The sequence below is a fragment of the Triturus cristatus genome, chromosome 3_2 (assembly GCF_964204655.1).
Source record: "Triturus cristatus chromosome 3_2, aTriCri1.1, whole genome shotgun sequence".
NCBI classification, from domain to species: domain Eukaryota; kingdom Metazoa; phylum Chordata; class Amphibia; order Caudata; family Salamandridae; genus Triturus; species Triturus cristatus.
In genome coordinates, this window is record NC_140584.1 from 1,159,472,315 (window position 1) to 1,159,491,092 (window position 18,778).

At 46.8% G+C, this 18,778-nt stretch overlaps 1 protein-coding gene across 19 annotated transcripts in view; it reads right to left on the bottom strand.

Annotated features, from left to right (window-relative positions):
- Positions 1-18,778, bottom strand: part of TNS1 (tensin 1) — a 1,878,049-nt gene that overhangs the window by 414,579 nt on the left and 1,444,692 nt on the right. For 18 of the 19 annotated variants that reach the window (XM_085649989.1, XM_085649997.1, XM_085649992.1 and 15 more), the window contains one exon: positions 14,504-14,545. In XM_085649989.1, the coding sequence (XP_085506115.1) occupies positions 14,504-14,545 (42 nt within the window). Of the gene's footprint in view, positions 1-5,055; positions 5,117-14,503; positions 14,546-18,778 lie in introns of those variants that run through there. The other variant, XM_085650000.1, reaches the window with a different exon arrangement.

Sequence of the window (18,778 nt, forward strand, 5' to 3'; positions counted from 1 at the left end):
TGTTGTGATCACGACGCTAGAGCTTCAATCTGCAACGTAGGAAGTAAGTAAATGTGTTTTCGCACGCCAGTAACAACTCTCCGCGCTCCACCTCCTCTTGTGTGTTGACATGTCAAAGAGAGGACTGGTTGGTGGAGGTAATCTCTCCCATAGAAATATAGTGCATAAAGGACAAGTAACGTTAGTCGGAAATCGGCACGGCGTATTGACTAATTTTAGAGGCAGGTGTTGGGAACTTCTCACAAAGATTTATTTTTAAGTTGCCTCCGTCTAGCGCCCAAATGCAGAGTGCCTACTACTAGGGTTCACGATCTGTTTTAAGTCGGGGCATGTAGGGAAGGGCTGCCTGCATAAGTAAAGGTGAGCTCTACACAGCAAGAAAGCCGATTTATCTTTTACATAAGCCAATAAAAAGATCTGAAAACCTTAGTTGAAGAGACCTTAAATCAGCAGGGAACATTTGAAAGCACACATGTTGCAGGTACTGAGCAAAATTGAGTGGGGGTCGATATGCCGCTGGCCACTTATTTTCTGGGTTGTAAAAATGGAAACTGCAACTTTATTATGTCAGGAATTTTTAAACCAATTTTCTACCACAACGGTTTGCACGAAACGAAGCTTCATTTTTATACATCTTTATTGTAATCCTAATGTGATAACAAGCATTTACAATGCAATGGTCTCGGCATTGGTAAAGTTAGAGCTATTGCCATTGCTCATGACATTATTTTTGTTTATGTTTTTTGTTTTTAAAACATTTAAAGAAACGGCATTGTCATGAGCAATGGCAATAGCTCTAACTTTAACAATGCCGAGACCGTTGCATTGTAAATGCTTGTTCGGCATTGACATCAGGGGCTTGTACTGCACCATATGTGTGGTCCAGGAGGGCACAATCTATTGTGAGCAAAGAGAAGGCCCTTTTACCCAGCAGTGCACCTTTTACTGCCCAACTACCCTGCAAAGGTGAGTCTGGTGAATGGTGCAAAGAATTGCACGCTTCAAGAGTACACGTTATTATGGCCAGAACAACACGCCGATTCCACTGCCCCAAGTAGGGTAAAGTAGGGCTGAGGGCTGTGGAAATCCTCTCAAATTGTGCGAGCCTCACAAAGTTGAGGAAGATTTCACAAAACATATGGGTGTAAATGATGCCAAAAGTCAAGTCAATCCACCACGTAAAACCTAATCACAGTGTATCAGCATCTTGTTGTCATATTTCTAGGCAGGCGTCTTCCAAAACTCCTGCTAATATGATCACCCGGTGCTCTAAACCAGATTCCATCAAATGTACTATGCGGAAGTAGCCACTGCTAGAAACACTTTATATGGAGCCTTAGAAGAGCTTCACCCATAACAACAGTTGAATTTATAATGCATCGACACAAAACAACTCTACACAGATTGCCTGCTCTAATGGTACAGATTTACCTCAATTGTAAAAGCACAGAGTGAATTCCCCATTAATACACCTTGTACAATAGCCAGAAATAGATCACACCATGTTCTCCTCTGAAGAATCGATTTCATTACAATCCGTGATGTTGTTATTAATAAAAGGAAGTTGTCTTATTGTAGCCTCATTGGCTGGATCTTTCGGATTGTTTCTGGCCTTTTAGTGAAGTCAATAAGATTCCGCCAAAAAAGTCTCCGACAGCAAATCCTGAACTATCCTTATCGGGCGCTTCCGTCCTTTCATTCACCGCGCAAACAGCCCGGCGGGCCGCTAGATGGTCGTGCGCCCCACTGACTGGGGCAATGGCACCAGGGCGCGCTGCACCGCATGCTCTTCACGCAGCTTCACTCAGGAGCGCAAGAGCTGCTCAATCAGATTCTTTTATCCTTGTACTGATGCTGACATTGATAGAACTAGATCCACGGGAAGAGGTGTGGCGCCGCGGCCAGGACGACCAGGGCGACTGACTCCTTGGGATCACGGTTCGATCCCCGGTGCCGGCGGCAGATTAGCCCAGCTCTGGGCAACAGCTTGCTGAATCTTCCCGACGGCCCCCAGGGCCTAGAGACCCTTACGGGTGATTGTTCGCGCTTTACAAACGTGTATTATTATGCTAGTTACCATCCTGACCTACCTACAGATCTGATTAACTAGCATAGCGATTAATCAGTGTCAGCGTCAATGTCATCGATTGACTCTCAGGGGCATATTTACAAGAGGAAAACGCCATCAGAATGTCCCTTCTAGCGACGTTCTGGTGGCGATATCTCCTTCTCCTTATTTACGAAGCGGCGTGAAGCCACTTAACGTAGCCTAACGCTGCCTTGTAGATTAGGCCCTTTTTCACGCATCACTTAGCGTGAAAGGGGCGTGCAACGGGTGTTGCAGTGGGCGTTCTGCCGCGACACGCATTGCTTTTTGACGCTGCCTCATATTTGCAAGGCGGGGACAGCACCAAAAATGAGGACCAGGGATTCCCTGGTCTTCGACTGGCGATACGAGTAGAATTTATCACTTTCTCCTTGTTTTGTGCTCTTTTCATGTGTGCTGCATGCTGCAGCCCACATGGAAAGAGCAAATCGACCCTCAAGATTGTTTATGTGCAGGAAGGTGTCCCTTCTTGCGCATAAGCAATCACCCCTGCAGTGCAGGCACCCCTGCAACATGGTGCAAGGGTTTCTGCGCTGGCGCTAGGCAGCTTTATTAGCGCCATGCACTCAGGGAAACACAGGGGTGTGCCGTATTTTGGTAAAAATGGTGCATCCCTGCATTTCAAAAACGTTGGAGCACAGTGTTACCAATTTTGACATAACCCCACACTCTAACAATTCGTTGTAAATATCCCCCTCAATGTTACAGATTGACACTGTGGTCCGGATTCACAAAGGGCCTCTGCACTCGTGGCTGGGGTCCCGCACTCGTGGCTGGGGTCCCGCACTCGTGGCTGGGGTACCGCACTCGTGGCTGGGGTCCTGCACTCATGGCTGGACCTCGGTACTTCAATCACCCATTGCAGAGGTCCTTCCACGACTTCGGAGCCTCCACCATGAATGCGGAGGCCAGTGGAAGGTGCCGCAAAACCCAAGTGGACGGGCAGGGAAAGTGGGGCGGGAGTGAAAGTTTAAGAAAATAATTTTAAAAACAACAAGCCTATTCCAAGGCTCGCCACCCAATCCCGATGCTGCTCTCAATAGCATGAGAGCAGCGCCTGGATTGGTCCGAGCAGCTTAGTTTGCCGCTCAGACAGTGCCTGGGAGTTTCTCCAGCCTGGCAGTGCAGCACAGCTGGGTGGGAGAAACCTAAGTGCGCATGGCGGGTTGGTCGACCTAAGATGGACACCCAAACCATCATGCGCACTTACAGTGTGCTCTACTCCTCCCCTGCTGTCGTCATGGCTCCACTCAGACTTGTCTGGCTCCAGCAAGCAAAGAAAAGTAAAAGGATAATAAATTGGTTTAATATCATTTTATGTTTCCCGGTTTTTCAGCAGGCGGGGCAACACTCCTCCGCCGTAGGAGCAGCCGCCGCTGGCAGAGGCCCTTTGCGAGTCCGTCCCTCACTGTTATAGATCACAGCGGTGCAAGAGCATTACTCACTGCAGCCCAAGAACAATTTGTTCCCAGGAATCCCTAAAGTACATGTGATGCCTCCCTTAACACTTCCTTTATTGAGGAGCACTTTGCTTCCTTTAAAGCTGTGTAGCGCACTGAGGCCTATTTCTACCCAGCGTCCTATTGTTAATGGTGTACTGCTCACTGTGTCCTAATGTCAAGGATTGGTCACGGTGAAGGTGTGTTAGGAGTCCTTGACTACCTGCAGGAAGGGTGACTCCTCCAGGCAGCCAAGGTGCCACCCTGCTGGGGCCTCCCCTTTAAAAAGACCCCCGAATGGGGGGCAGAGAGGGGGGCAATTCTCTAGCACTATCTCCAGTTCTTGATTGAAGATGGAGGCCACCGTAGCAGCAGGTCAGCAGGCACTAAACTCCAGGAACCCTGAGAGTGCGGCTGTGCAATTCAGAGAAACAATGTAGAACCGTTTTTAAGAAACATGACGTTTGCTGTGCCCACATGGTACACAATTGACCCGCTCTAATTGTGCATTGCTTATTGTTGTCCAATAGCACGAGAGAGTGTCTCCAAAGATCGTTTCTTCATTGCGGCCTGCTAGAAAACAGCCCAGGGCAGCGGCAGTGCCCTATGGCTCAAGAGCACACAGCTCACTGCCTCAAAGTTAGGGTAATAATATTCCCCCTTTCAACGCCCTATTCTCAATTCCTGACCCCTGCCCCTGAAAGGAAGCGGAAATGAACTAACAGCTGCCCTGTTAATCAAGGCCATCGAACAGCGCACGAGATGCACGCACTCTACCTGGCAGGGTCGTGCGGGAGACCTTCTGACATACATGCTAGTGGGGTCGAGTGTCTTTACGATAGAAACTGCTGCAAAGTGCATACCCAAGTCTCACATGGGATACGATTCGCAAAGCCATTTATTCAAGTGAATTCAATAATGGCCCTGGAAAGTTTGTGTACATGCACAAACTTCTCATCGCTACACCCGCACAGAGATTTACTCGTGCCGAGATCCGGAGTATTTTTGTTCCATGGATGTGAAAGGAAGGCAACACCCAAAAGATTGGAGGGGGGGGGGGGTACAACCCTTCCCCTGCTGAAAAATGTTCTTCCCCGTGGAAAAAAGGATGCACTCAGCTAATTTTCACCTGAGTAGTTTTAAACTGTAGGAATTCTAAAGTCTGTTCCAGGGGTGCTCGGGGGTGCTGAAACAAATCCTCCTGGTTCCTTGAGTGACCAAAGCAGCAGAAGACACACCCCGCCCCATCAGCACACACAGCTCAGGCCACGCCTCCTCCACTCTCCTTCATGGGCTCTTTTCGCAGTATGTTTGCCTATTGTATGCGGAGATCTCCCGATGACCCACGCCCCTGAAAAGCCAGTAACACTGGGACAGAGTCAGTTGCATGTCCGCTCCAGCCACACTGACACACCTGATGCTCCGCCCACCTGGTAGCGCCCACTTATCCATTCCCTACAGGCCAGAAGACTGTCATCTCACCCAGACATCTGTCACCAAAGGACTCACCAGCGTCAAACTCAGCCTCCTCCATTTCCAAGGCATGTTTGAGCCCCTGTGGTCTGACCTCTGACCTCCAGTCACTCTGTCGCGTGTGTCCCTTAATCCACAGCCTCGGGGCGGCGGTGGCCGCGGCACGCGCTGGCCTCTCGTCTGGACCACAATGAACGGCGCTCTGTTTGCCCAATCTTTAAAGCTTTTCGGTGTCAGCTCAGTCAATAAGCACGATAAAACCGCAGGAGCATCTCGCCGACTCCACCCCCCGTCTGGTGGCCTCCCCCGCCCGGCCGCTGGCTCCTCCGTGCACGAGGCAGGGTCAGGCAGTTATCAGCTGATGCCACTCATAACTGCACGGCCGTAATGTGGTTAATGTTGTGTGGCGTGGAGAGGGCGTCAGCGGGGGGCTGCAGGGCGCCTGGTGCGCCGGGAGCAGAGCAAGGCCCAACTCTGTCCAGAACCACACACAACCTGCGTACGTGTCACATGTAGAGTCAGTGCATGCATTGTACAGACTGACACTGATGGGTGTAAGTGTAACATAGAAACTTATACACGCATATGCAATGCATAGAACTATAAAGAGGCATGCAATGGATTAAGTCATAGTCGTTTTTATAATCTATAGGGTTGCTGCAGGTATTGCACAGAATTACAGATACATGTAATGTGAAGAATGATACAAGCATGTGTCATGTATAGAGTTGGCACATGCAATGGACAGAATTAAACACATGCATATCATGTACACATGGTGCCTGTGTATGTTCAGAAAATAACATAACTTTTGTAAATCGCACGTTCACCCGTGGGGGGGGTCTTGATTCTGAATAACATATGTTTATTGTTACACAACTCTATGGTACTCATTTTATCGACCCCGGGAGGATGAAAGGCTGAGTGAACCCGCTGGGATATGAACTTGTGACTGATGAGGTCAAACACAAGCCCGGCGGCGGACTCATTGGTTCACAGAGCCACCAGACCCAGGTATGTTCAGAATATAGTGCATATAGTTACCCCTGAATATGTAGCACATAGCATGGTACATGTATGCAGTGTTTAAAGTTAGGCATGCATGTGTGAGGTAGAGAAGTATGCATTAAACTTCACCAAGGGTTGTTGCAAACGGTGAACATGACACTGCACAGAACTCTGAAATGTAACACAACAGACAGAGACAAGGTTGAGCGTCGCAGATGTTTGAAAAATATGTAACATTTTACCCTTTACAGTCATGCAATCAAACAGACACGTAATATTTTGAGTTGTATGAGTTTCATTAAATTACAGCGGTTTACACATACGCATGCCATGTTTATGGTGTAAACACTTGCATGCAGTCCATAGAATTATGTGCATGCAAGTAAGGAATAGATATATACACGTGTTTGATGTATATAATTATACAGATGGATGAGACTTGCAGAGACATATGCAATGAGTACATTTCAGTATACATATCTGTGTAGTGCACAGATTTGTATGTGCACATATAATAAAAAGTACAATGCATTTATTTATGATTTGTTAATAAAACGAGATACATTGCATGTAATTGTACATTTATGTATAGCATAAAGAATAGAACGAGTGAACACAACGTAGAGCTATGCACGTTTGTTCTATATAGAGAGTTATGCATTCGTATCCTATTGATAGTTGCAGATGTGTATATAATGTATAGAACCCTCCGTGGACAAAGGACAATAAAGAGTTAACAAATGTTTGAACTCGTGTAAATATGAATATCTCATTGTGCAGCTGGGACGCCAATAAAGTACACAAGGCCCTGCCAGGTGCCATCTGGACTGTGAATGAAAACACCCGCCATTTTACAGTATGAATGATACATGAATGAATGAATGATAATATGTGTAAAGCGCAAACTGCTGCCGAAATGGCGTCCCGGTGAAAAGCAAAAAAAGTTACGTCAGATATTTCAAAACTAGTGAGAGGAAAACAACCATGTTTTTAACAATTCTAACAATTTTAATTTGTCATCCACCTCCCTCTCGCAATGGTAAGGGAAGGGCATTCCACCATTCAGCTGCTAAATAAGAAAAGGCGTTTCCTCCCATTATCTTCAGTCTAAAGGTGGGAAGTAAACAACCTTGCTTTCTTAAATCTTAGATTTCTAACAGGGTGGTAATAGTGGTGCAGTGGCGGTTCCTCCTTTAGGGTGGAGGAGCGTTGCCCCACCTGCTGCGAGTGTAGCAGTTGCAGCAAACATAATTGTTAAAAATGGTCAATAAATAAGACCATTTTAGTGAAGTGCGCACTGTGTCTCGGCTCCGGGTGGGGCTATTCCTGCTGCTGATTGGCAGCAGGAATGACTTGCCTAAAGTGCGCATGTTGGATCGGCCGGCTCCCTTGCAACAGCCAGCCTGACATGCTCAATTCAGCCCGCCGCAATACTAGCAATATAACAGCCAGTCGACTGCAGGCGCAGGCTTCTAGTCTGAAAAGGAGCACTTTGTTAGCCTGTTACGACCAATCATGGAAGTGCACTCATGCTGAAAACAGCACGAGAGCAGCTCCATGATTGGGTAGGGTTCGCTGGCCCTTCACTTTGGAGTCAGGATCCGTGGTTTGAATAGTGCAGTGCCTTCCTTCTCAATCTGGCAAGCTTGTAAGGTGAAGAGTGCCGATATCTGCTGAACAGACAGTGTGCGCAGGCTGCAATTTATTTACACACTTTAGTGCAAGTACAGAGGAAATAACCTGCGGTAAAAATGTTGCTGTATTTGTGACATGGTTTCCACTAGTCCGTGGCTGATGAAAGTGCAGAAAGTGCAAAATTGCGCAGTAATCGGAATCTCACGTGTTTGCCAGTATGCCACATTACTTCAGATCTGTAAATGCGGCCAACAGGAGGCCCCGTACAGGCTCCAGGCTGGCAAGCTTCCCTCACACGGAGAGACGGGCTAGTGCTGGCTGAAGTTTGGCTACCTTCTTTAACACAGAGTACTGCAGCTATAGCACAGGCAACAGCAGTAGCTTCCCCTGCAGCAACAAAACAAAGTCTGCAGGATATGGCGTGTAAGCCTCGATCAGATATGATAAGCTGCAGTGATAGTGAAGACACCACCCGCATGGTGGTCCCGCGTCTCTGGGGTCTTTCCTGCACACGTGAAACCAATGGCAGTTGGTACTTTTATTTTATTTATTTAAGAAAAAAGTACATTTTTCGAACTGTTTAACTCATTTGATGGGGATGGGTACTGGGCTATTAAGTTGTTCCAAACCTGCTGGTGTTGATTCACCCCACCACTTTCACGTCGCTTGCCGCCACTATAGTGGTGATATTCCTTGAACCTTTTAACACACAGATGAGGTTGTAAGTGTGGCATCTACTTGAATGGGATGTTGATGGGGAAAGAGACGTTGAGGTGTTATGCTAAGTTATGGAAACTTTGGAGAGCAAACTATCACCTGGGAAGATATTCTGGCACTGAGCAGGTGTGAGTCTAGCCAAACCCAGGCTTGGAACGCCAGGTCTGCAGCTACTTGTGGAATTCAAGAAGTGAAGTGGTGCTACACTGGTCGTTACATGCTTTAGGAGCGCTGTAGAAGGTTTGTGAAGGCAGATGCGATTGTTGAGGTGTGCTGGGCCAGTGTTAGGTAGAGCTTGAATTGTGCTCGTTTGTGTATGGGGGCCAGAGGAGCTGCCTCAGGTGGCGCGGGATATGAGTGCGGTGTGGGAGGTTGAGAGCTATTCCAGCCGCTGAATTGTGATTGGCCTTCAGGTGAGTGTTTTCTTGATCCTGGCATAGAGGCTGTTCCCATAGTCCATCTTGGTTGTGATGAGGATGTGCTGAGTGGGAGCCTTTTGAACATGTTCCTCAGCATCTTCAGGGCATGAGGCGGGGACAGCGTTGACCAGAGCAGTCATGTTGAGCTTGTTGTTGATGATTAACTTGCAACAAAGGAAAACAGGCTTTTGAAATTTTAATCCTCACCGAGCAAGCACAGAAGACTGGTTTGTTGGCGGAGCTCTCAACACATTCTTTGCTTGCAAAGATTTAAAGATCCATGAAACCTGGCATCCTTGACGTGGTTTCCCCCTAACTTTTTGCCTTCAGACCTCTTGGTTTTGCTGACTTCCTGGCCTTAGGAGTCTGACCACTTTACCACTGCCAACCTGCACTAGAGTGCTAATGCTCTTTCCCTACAACATGGTAACATTGGCTTATACCCAATTGACTTATTTCATTTTCTTGTTAGCCCCTAGAAAAGTGGCACAACATGTGCTTAGGGCCTGTACATTAAACGCTACCAGTGGGCCTGCAGCACTGATTGTGCCACCCACGTAAATAGCCCAGTAAACATGTCTCAGTCTTGCCACTGAACAGCCTGTATGTGCAGTTTAAACCTTTTGCCAGGCCCACACCTCCCTGTTAATAGACAGAAGTCACCCCTAGAGTAGGCCCTGGACACATGTACTTTTATGTTTTACATGTCCTGATAGTGAAAAACTCTTACATTTGTAGAAGTCACCCCTAGAGCAGGCCCTGGACACGTGTACGTTTATGTTTTACATGCCCTGGTAGTGAAAAACTCTTACATTTGTTCTTCACTACTGCAAGGCCTATCTCGCCCACAGGATCACTTTACAGTTGCCTTATTACATTTTATAAGTGTAATCTCCAATGAGAAGGAATAACCGGTTCATGTTTGGTGACTCTGGAATCACAATTTAAAAATCCAAACTTATGGTGAAGCCTGCATTTTCATTGCAATTCTGAAAACACCACCTTTAGAAAATCGTTTTTTTCTTGCATTTGTCATTTGGTGCATGCAGCCTGTCTCTGGTCACAGGACTGGGTGTATCTAACAGTTGAGCTTTGTGTAATCCTCCTAGACAGCCACACACAATGGGGAGCGTAGGTGTGACTGGATGGGTAATCACTGGCAGGATGAGTGGGAGGAACTGGACTCAGCTCACCTTACACTTGAATAGGCTGTGCCCTGCCTCCACACAAAGGGTAGTTAGTCTAGAGCCGGGACCAGGAAGGCAGGGCATCTGTGCACTTCAGAAGCATGTTGTTTAGAAGTTTCTTCCATCAAAGGCACAACAGTGTACAAAACGAGAACCTCATACACCAACTCTTCAGTACACTTCTGGAGATGTGGACTCTCTGCTACAAAGAAGGACTGATGTGCTGCTACAAGGGCTGTCACTCTGCTAGACTGCAGCTCTAAAGGAACTGCTGCCCTTTTGCCTGGGAAAGAAGAACTAGACCTGCAACTTCATCTTGTACCCAGGACCCCAGGGTGATTTCAAGGGCTAGCCTGCTGGCCACCTGATTTGAGCTTCAGGGACATAAAAGACTCCCCCAATCAACTCCTGGATCCAGTTGCAGTGAGTTCCTGACCGTCAAGTGGTGCCCCTCGGGACTTGGACCCTTGGTGTGGGTCAGCACTCTAAAGATCAACATTTTGGACTCTTGGTGACCCCGAACAGGCCTATTCACACCGAGACCATGCTGCCGACACCAAAATTAAGCCCAACCCGCCACCACCCGTCTCTTTGCCCACCAAGCATCAATCGCCCACAGATTATCGCCAACGCAAATCTCCAGCTTACCCATCTGAGACACCCAGCCTGCTCCCCGCCCCACGCCGACCACCGCCAGTGACACTCTCCTTGCTTCCCTTGACCCTCTCAAATACGAACCGGTCTCTTGCCACAAAACTTGAGAAGGTAACATTTTAGCGGGACTACTCTGGGACTGCATCCGACCCGTGCTCCATCGCGGTCGGTCTGAACTTTTGAATTTGACCCAGAGTAGCACAACCAGATAGCCGCGGTTGGTGCTTTATGACTTAGGAGCTATTTTGCAATTAATATTTTTTTTAAAGTATAACTCCAGGTCTACAGATTGGTTTTATGTTGTTTTGGTCTTGTTTTATTTATAAAATTCAGATCTACTTTTCTAAGCTCATGGGTGATTTTTTTGCGTGGTGTTTCCACTGTTTTACAGTTTGTGTGCTGAATAAATACTTTACAAAAGCCTGGCTTCTCTGTGCCAAGCTACCGGAGGGTGAAGCACAGGTTCATTTGGGGTTTGCTTGTGCCTTACCATGACAAGGACTGTGGTTCCTCCTTAATCTGGGCTCACACGCTAGTAGGCCAGTAACTCAATTTCTTAAACCACGTAAACTTGCTCTGGTGCAAGCTCTGTTGGCTGTAAAAGGGCACTATAACCGGCATTACATTTTATTCACTATTCTAAGTGAAAGGATACTTGGAGTTAATGCATGTTTCAGTACATATTTTCAACATTTCATAAGTATGAATAATTTAGCATACCTGTCCCTAGTGAATGCACAGTTACCCACAATGAAAACTTAAACAAGGTATGCACTTACTTACAAAACACTTGTGAGTTACCAGTAAGTTCAGTTTTCATACCATTCCCGAGAAAAGGAGACAAAATATTTCAGCACGAATGTGCAAGAGCAAATCTACACTTGGACATAGGTGAAGGGAACTCATGAAATCCTGTGAACTAAATGAAGGCCAACAAACTAGAACTGGCCAAAACTTCACTCGTGTAATACACTATTTTTCAGAATTTTGTGTAATCAATCGAGGGGTTGGGAAGTTTTAAAAAAAAGCCACACAGTTGCAGAAACAGTCCAGAAAAAAAGGTTTTATAGGATCACGGGCCAAGTTACAAGAATTGTTGCTGGAACTTTATTTCATTAAAGCTTTTCACAACATTCTAACCGAAAAATGTGAATTTCAATTTTCCTTTTCAAAGGAATTTTCCCCTTTACACAACTTTGCACATGCAACTTCAAATACATGGGTGAAGACGAGCATCATTATAACAGGCACCTGAAAAGTGTGGGCATGGACCTATGACGTCCCTCACAGGTGGCACCCTCTGGGCACATCCTCCGCAGCCCTCTGACTCTGCTGGGGACCAATGCCCAGCCTGACATATACAAACAGAAGGTAAGTTAGGAGGGCTCTTAAACCTCCACACACAGGCATCAATCCTGCGGGCCGAGGACAGTGAGAGGATTCTACCGCAAGGACGTAATGGAAAGACTGGCAGCAGCCTCTTTGCAATCAACAGACCCCTCGCTTAGGTACGATGGGTTGATTAACTTTCAGAGTGAGGCTGCGCTGGTTTATTGGATGAAGAGCAGAAGGGTCTGCAGCAGGTGCTTAATGAAAGGCTAAGTGAGGAGGCAGCCTCGTTACCGCAGACAGGGCTTCTAACTAGGTGTAGGCGTGTGATCAATCCTCACGGTGTAGCTGTTTCGGCTTGTTTGCTTAAGAGCAGATGGGTCTGCTGCAGGTATTTAATGAACGATGCTCTCTACTGACAGCTTGCTCAGTGTTGAAGTTGCACAGCTGTCATGGTCCTCTCATGCACTTAGCAACCAGCTAGCAACACAGCCTCACTTCTTTAGGTAAAGCCATAATGGTAAAGCTTACTGCCTTTAGCCGCCTGGGTCGATAGTCAGTTTCAGAAAAGATAATTCTCACTATGTGGACAACCAAGAGATTCATTTGATCAGTTCGAGGTACAATTGCTTCTGTTGAATGATGCCCACATATCTTCTTCACAACCTTGAGGCTGGACCTCGTCAGCGGGTCGCGAGTTCTCAACCACGGTTTGGTTTCTCCTCTTCTAGTCCCGTTCCCTTGACTGGTGAAGAGGCAGAAGTCCTGACAAAGCTGTATGGCCTGCTGAAGCCTTATCGGGGAAACAGGCAACGCGTTTGCGTGGGATTGTCCAATGGTTTGAAGTTTGTTTGAGATGACATCAAGTTAGAGAAATCCTTCACCCCCAGATAGTCATCGATAAACAAATCCGTTTAATGAGAGTCCATACTTTGTCCATTCGCCGCGTCATGAGTCCTTGGCGCATCCTGGCCACCTGCGGTCACCAACTTGACAACGCTCACGGTATCAGTCAGGGGGAGAAACCAACTTGACGCTTGGGAAGCCATATTAATGCTGCAAGTGTTCACTTTTGCATTCTTCTGAACCAGATTAAAACAAATGTGTTGACTCAAGAAAAAGTGTGACTGTTTACCACCAGCTGTGAAAACCTCTCATAGCAATAAAAGAAAAACATAAGTATCTTATCCATAATGGCAAATAGAGGAAGTCTGACTGAACTCACATACTTTAAAAATTAAACATATCCATCGAAATGGAAATGACAAACACACAGATAACATTCATTGCTTATTAGATAGTCTGAGTGCCAATTGTATGCCCTTTATGAATTGCATTCAAAACGTGAACAAGCACACGTACACATACTTAGTCATTTCTGTTTGCCCTCACACCCAAGAGCATAGGAGGTAGTCATATACAGCCAAATTCATAAAGATAAATTCAGCTGTAAACAGACGTTTACAAGAAATGTATATGTTTTTTACACCTTTCAAGACTATATCAAGAGATTCCTGGCAGGCGTACATGATCTTACGAGAGAGGTCAACTCCCCCACAAGCCCTGAGAAATTCTCACTCCTGCTCCCATTCAAGGGATGGTGACCAGTTGTTTCAAGTCATGGCTTGCCTTGGAAGAGTCCACATGGAGATTTGCGCATACCAACATTTACCTTTCCATCTAGGGAGTGGTCGTAGATTTACTCCAGCCGAGAGACAGAGTAGCTACCGTTCCAACACCGGAAGGGGTACTGCTAGCTCTCAGATTTGGTGGTGGTGTATGTGAAAAGTTTTCTCCATGGAGAACAATGTTTTCCCCCCATAAAAAAAGTGCATTTGCACGGCTGTGCATCATTCTTCGCTATGGGAGACTCTACTCATAGAGGGAGGAGCCATACACATTTTCAGAGGTATGGTTGAAAGCTTATGCTTGGGGCTTCTTTCTAGGTGTACTTCCGTCAGTATTTCTGAATATGAAAAAAGTGGAAAAGTAGGCTCAGGCAGTCAGCATAAATCTACACGTAGACGTTTGGATTTTAACCTGAATCCTGAGTCTAGTGATGAAATGTGATCCCGAACATACACACATGTACTCATGCCAAGATGTATGGATGGGTGCAGGTGTTTCCTCAATGGTAACATAAAATGGATGCACACATGGTCAAATGAGCAGATGCGCATAATCCACGATGGAGGAAAGAGACAGATATACATATTCAGGATGGTGTATGTGTGCCTGCCCCTCTCTGCAGCACGGGGAGAGAGTGTGCACATACACCCCTGAGCAGGGATGCCCATGCTGCTTGCCCGTGCCCAGGAGAGGACTGAAATGTAACCTGCACCACCTCAGCCCTGCCCCCCTTTCCTTGGTTCGGCCTCTGGTGTGCCAGGTTTAAGCATCTCTGTTTACAACAAACACTTGGAATTGTCGTCCATGTGGGTGAAGGTGACGACCCATTTCCAGGTCCCATGAACCCGGTGCTACATCAAACCCTGAATGTTGATGAAAATTGATGAATATATTAGCATGACTTACGGTGGGTTCTACATGCTTCTGGGGGGTTTCAGTGACAGCCGGCTGAAAGAGAGAAAGGAGAGAAGTGAACATCAGCCCCTCATAGTTCAAACAGCAACATTGACTGGGGTCCGTTGTGTCGACATTTTTGGCAGGGTATGCTCAGATCTTGAATTGGTTCTCATGCTCCGTCCATCACCACCCCCTTTTGTACGACATTTTTATAGAGTCACAATGTTTTGTAGTTGTAAAATTTTACCAGTTCTCTAGGGCAGAGAAGTGATTTTGGCTCTTTCTCCACAGGACAGCATTTTTTACCACCCACATGGGAATTCCAGTGGGAACAAGCATGAGCAAAGCCAATCAGTGTTCTCTTTGGGGCCCATTGGCTTTGCCAGGGGTTTTTAGCCATGTTGCTCAGATTCCAGATGCTGTACAGCATGGCTAAAGCATTAATAAATCAAGACTCAAAAAGCAGCCGCGTCATTTTATAGGTGTGCACATACAAAATGATGCAGCAGCTTTTTTCAGTTTTTTACTTAGAGATCCTAGTTAGATTGGTAATAAAAAAAAAGAAATGCAAAACTTTAAAAAAAAAAAGCAGGTGGAGGGAGCATGGGTGGAGTTGGGGGCTTTGGGAGAAGCAACCTGTGGGGATGGTGGGGTTTGAGAGAAGCAATACAGTGGAACGGTGGATGCAGAAGTGACAGTGGGACCGGGGAAGGGGGGGATAGGTGGCGGAAGATGTAATACAGTGGGCCTGGTTGGGCAGAAGCTATGCAGGGGGCTACAGAAGAGGAAAAGGATACAGAGAGATGGTGCAGTGGAGCACTGGGGGGAGGGGGATGGAAAAAAAATGAGCAACATGGGGCTAGTAGGGAGAAGGACACGAGTAAAGAAGTGAGGAAGGTGCACACAGGTGGGAACGAGGAGCACTGGAACGTGGCGGTGGACACAGAAGTATATGAAGAGGACAGCTGGAAAACACACGCACTCTTGAGGAGTGCTTATACAAAAAGAAAAAAAGTGGCACCTGAAAAGTGAGTAGTGCATGGACACAAGTAATGCGTACATGCTCCAGAGGAGGGCCAAAGACAAGAAGAGGAATGAAAGTCTACAAAAACTAAAAAATAAGAAGCACGCAAATTTAAGTGGCAATGAAGCCAACCAATGATAGGTAGTAGGCTGGCTCTAAGCCCACTGTAAGCAAATAAAATGACTCACAATAGACAGGGAATGCTCTGTCTAGTCAGGTAAATATAAAAATGGTTGGATTCCAAGGGCAAATTACTGCCAATATTACTGCATGTATGAAATCTTCTGTCTAACTTGACCACCGATACAATTACCAAAATGTTTTATCTTGAGACTTTTGTATGACTACATATCAAATTTTATTCTCAAATTATTAACATTCCATGGCAACTAATAATAAATATAGGGATGTAAACTGCTAAATTATTATTACAACTGAAATCATAATATTTGAAAAATAAAACGTTTTCTCATTATGGGGATCTAAGAAAGTCCAAAACAGTAATATTAAATTTATCATTACATTTTTATAACATGTCATCACTCAATATGTCTTGTAGTATTTTCATTATCAAATTCCATATTTGATCAATATGATTTAAAATTTAAGAACATACAGCTTCAACTCAGAATTAATTTTAATGTTTTTATAAATTATCACATTTGTTTTTAAAATTGTGAATAACTTTTTAACACTATAATGAAGAATTACAATTTTTTCATTCTGTATGTACTAATGGTACCACTCAAAAGCTCCTACATGTTTTCTCACTTTTACACGCACAATTCAAACTTTTCCCAATCCTTCAAATATATTAAATTACTTCTTTTAATATATTTCTTACTTTCAAAAAGTAAGAAAATAAACACTTTTACTATCAATTGCAACTATTTTTAAAATCCTATCAAACATTTGTATTATTTAATTGATAATTCAAAGCATAAATTAATATTCCCAAATAACTTTTGTAATTTTTGACTGAGTGCTAATTTCATACATTTCCTGCTAATAGTTGTTTACTTATTGTAGGAGAGTAGGGTCTGCAATCCTATGATCACCCAGATTTTTTGCTTTTGCTTCATTGGTTTACGACTTTCCCTGGCTGGGGGCCTGCCAATCAGGCCCACAGCCTAGCTGTTCTCTCTCGAAATTAACCCACATGTACATTAGGTGCATCCACTAATTGGAACTGGGCCGCCTTGTCAGTCCCTGTCTCAGCATACCACAGGTATCCAGGGCATCGGTGTACCCAGGGCCTACCAGGGGCTGCAGCATGTATTATGCCACCCCTGGATGGCCGCCCAAACCTGACACAACTGGCTGCACGACAGCTGGGGCAAAGTGGTGTAATCACCCGTTGCTGTAGGTGTAGTATTCCTATACCTAACCCTAAAATGGACACATGGATTCCTATCAGTCACTCCTATGGCAGGCCTTATCAATCCTGAAGGCAGAGTGCGGGGAATCATGTGGGACGGTGCTCTGGCGCGAGCTGAGCCCGTCGACGGCTTGCGGAACCAAGTCCTAATAGCCGTTCCATGGTGACGCGGGCCAACTACTTTAAAATACATTATAATCCTTGCGGTTATTTGCTAACTTTGGCATCGCATCACCTACACATGTCGAGTAAGGTGTCATACGAATTGGAATACGAACCCCTCGCCAATTCTGGCGGCGGGGTTAGCATTCCCCCCTTTTAGAGAGGCACGACATGGAAGGAACCTTGAACCCCGGTTACAAGTTGACTCAAGCCTCAGCATCACAAAATGGATGCTGCCACCAGACACAAGTCTGACCTCCTGCTGCTGGGAGACCTTCCAGTGAGGGGAGCTTGGACAAAGGGTTTCCTGTCGAGGGCGGTGTTAGCACCATCCCAGACAGGGTTTGTGTATCCCAGGTAGGCAGGGCTGAAAGGAAGGTGATTGCAAGTAGCACCCCGGTGCTCACTGTGCATAGCCCGGCTCAAACCAGTTTCGGGGGCAACCCTGCCCCTGAGCTGGGGCGAAGCCGGACAAAGGATAGGGGTGTAACCACCCCCCTCCTGGCCCCACCCATAGGTAGGACCTAGTCACGGGCCAGCCCCTTTTCTTAGAATAAAGGTAGGAGCGAGTCCCCTTCCCAAATTGGATAATTCTGAATCTTGAACTACTTTCCACGAAAGGAACTCTTGACTATTTCTGAAGACTCTCCCTTGTGGCTAAGGAGTAGCCACCCTGCACCAGCAGGCACCACCTAAGCGCTTGCGGTTTGCTGCACGTCTCTCCCACGGATCAAGACTGCCCAACTCGACGAGACCCGGGTTCCCTGCCATCTCTGACCTCTACCTACATCATCAGCCCAGCTGAGATTCGTAGGTGTGACGAGACCTGCGGGACCGGCCATCTTCAGAACCTGCACGACGCTTATCTAGCACGCCCACCGAGGGACCCTCGAGTGAGTGCACCTAGGGTTTGAGAAGCCCTAACCCTGAGCAGCTCCAGCACCGAAGTCTGCCTCCCCAGCATCCACGAGATCTGCGTGGGGGCCCTTCCGCTCCTTGCTGTTCACCGCGTTGTCCGACCCCTCGCCGACCGGCTTGTGGCCCTCTTCACGACGCACCACGATAGTTTGTTTTCATCACTGGTCTGGTTGCTCCAGACTGGCCCTTGCTCCCCTTCAACAGAGGAGTACCTCGGACCCTCCTGGTCCACTCCAGACGCCATCTTGACTCCACCGCGTGGGTTTGCCACTGCCAAGACCTGCTGCCCCACTCCTGGGCCCAGCATCATCGACAGCAGACGCCTTCGTGGAACAGCTCGCCCTCCATCCTGGTCGCCGCCGCGCCTCCTGGTCCGAGGAACAGCCGAGTCCGACGTCACCCACTCACCTGGTCGAGGTGACTTCAGCCGGTGCCTTCCGGGTACCCACACGATCGCTGGCTAGCGGTTGAGAACTGAGTCCCCTCTGCTTTCAGGTTTCCTTCATCACCGATCCAGGCTTGGATCTCGCTGAACATCGACACTGGTCGCCTGCCAGCAACTTCTTCTTTCAGGCTCCTGAGACTACAACGAGGACTCCCGACATCTTGCCGAACCTCACGCAGCCGCAGCCTCTGGGCTAGGTAACTCGAGCATTTCGGTGCTCCATCGCAGATTCGCTCTACGAGTGTCCAGTTCATTTTCGTTTAGTCCCACTGATCGGATCACTCCGGAATCAGTAACTCCAGACTCTAACCATTCGCATTTCACTGTTAGTGTAGATGGTTTCTCGTGCCCTCGGGC